We start from the raw sequence: 1,560 nt of genomic DNA, 5'->3' as shown, positions 1-1,560 counted from the left end.
GCAAATAAATAAAAAAATTGCACGACATCGCATGAGGTGCAATGTTCCTAAGTTAAACAACAGATGTATTGTTAATCAAATATCCTATTTCATTGGACCAGTGATTTTTTCTCTCCAAGTTAATATCTTTCCGACTTCCCTGCATCGTTTTGTAAAACACGTACGGTCTACTAAATAGTAAATGACACAGAGAAAACAAATAATCCCTTAAATCTGCTTTTTTTTCTAAATCAACTGCCTAAACGTTAAATATGTGTTTGGGACATTTTTTAAGCTAATTGTTTGGTTATTAGTCTACACATTAAACCAGAACTTTACTAGATTTTATTTTATTATACATTATCACATGTATAATAATTTAACCCATTCAAATTAAACAAGATAAAAGTAAAAATATGTTTCTAACTTACCAGCTGCAGCGCTGTGGATTCCCACGAGAAGCAAAAACACAAACTTCATCATCTTGACCATCGAACTGCGGTCCAACTCAGTTGTCCACATTTACAGACTGAGTTTAAGGTCACAGAGCATTTCGCTCATCTAGAATCTAAAAGGGGCGTCAACATGAATCTGAACCAATGACAAAAAACATCTGTCTGTAACGTCACCTAAATCCAGGTTAAATTTCCCTGGAGGGGTTGTCATCGAAACTGAAACTATTTCTGCGTTTTGTATCAGGTGGTGACCTCAGACACTGACGCGTTTTGATGGCATTCAGCTCCTTAGAGAGATTTTCATGTCTCTCCTAGTGTTGGCGGATTTTACTGCTAATTATTTCTAACACTGATATGACTTTAAGTTGCATTTTAGTCTCAGTTTCCTGGTAAAACAAGAAGGAATGAATTTCTAGTTGTATTTGTTGAGTTAAAATGTTTTAATTATTAGACGTCTAACTTTAATATTTGGCCTATTAAATAATGAATAATTATCACCGCGTTCATTTATGAGTACAGTACGTTTCTGTGGTGAAGTGCGCCCTCTAGTGGTTTTTACACATCACACATTTAGACAGTGAGGTTCTAAAAAGTTTATTTCTTAGTTTTTAGAGTTAAAACTCAAAAATATTTTAAAGCACTTAAAATATCGGGTTTGGTTTTACAGCATAAATGTTTGAATATTAATTTGGAACCAGGATCCGTAAAACCGAANGAAGGAAACATTTCACACTGAATGAATCTTTTGCTTCACTTAACTGACTTTATAATTTTAATATCATTTAATCTTTATTCATCCACAATACCTTACATTTCACAGTAAAATTTATAAAATATGAATTAAAGTCATTCACTTCAGTGTATTTATACCTCCAGATTACCAAATAAAACAGAAAAAAAATCAAAAATCTAAATATGTCTAAGTACATATTAAAGACATATCAATTATGTCTCATTAAGCTATAACTTTTTTAATGAGCCATTTGCAACTTTATTGTACTGACTACTTGTCTTAATCTTTGAAATAAGCATTATGCAACTTTATAACAAAGTAATAATATTTTTGAGCCTTAAAATCAGTTTCCATACAATTGGTTTTCTGATTTATGATTCACATAAAACTGTG

General features: G+C 31.6%; 1 protein-coding gene across 3 annotated transcripts in view; it reads right to left on the bottom strand.

The window, feature by feature from the left end:
• Positions 1-532, bottom strand: part of LOC106935160 (class I histocompatibility antigen, F10 alpha chain-like) — a 36,704-nt gene extending 36,172 nt beyond the window's left edge. The window contains exon 1 of one of the 3 annotated variants that reach the window (XM_015015489.1): positions 411-532. In XM_015015489.1, the coding sequence (XP_014870975.1) occupies positions 411-501 (91 nt within the window). In that variant the 5' untranslated portion in view covers positions 502-532. The remainder of the gene's footprint in view (positions 1-410) is intronic. The other 2 variants (XM_015015488.1, XM_015015490.1) reach the window with 2 other exon arrangements.
• Positions 533-1,560: the final 1,028 nt, after the last annotated feature.

This window comes from Poecilia latipinna, unplaced genomic scaffold (assembly GCF_001443285.1).
Source record: "Poecilia latipinna isolate Pla-1442-1.1 unplaced genomic scaffold, P_latipinna-1.0 Scaffold1917, whole genome shotgun sequence".
In the NCBI taxonomy this organism is placed as follows: Eukaryota; Metazoa; Chordata; class Actinopteri; order Cyprinodontiformes; family Poeciliidae; genus Poecilia; species Poecilia latipinna.
Note: the sequence above shows the minus strand (reverse complement) of the source record. Positions and strands in the feature narration are given on the sequence as shown.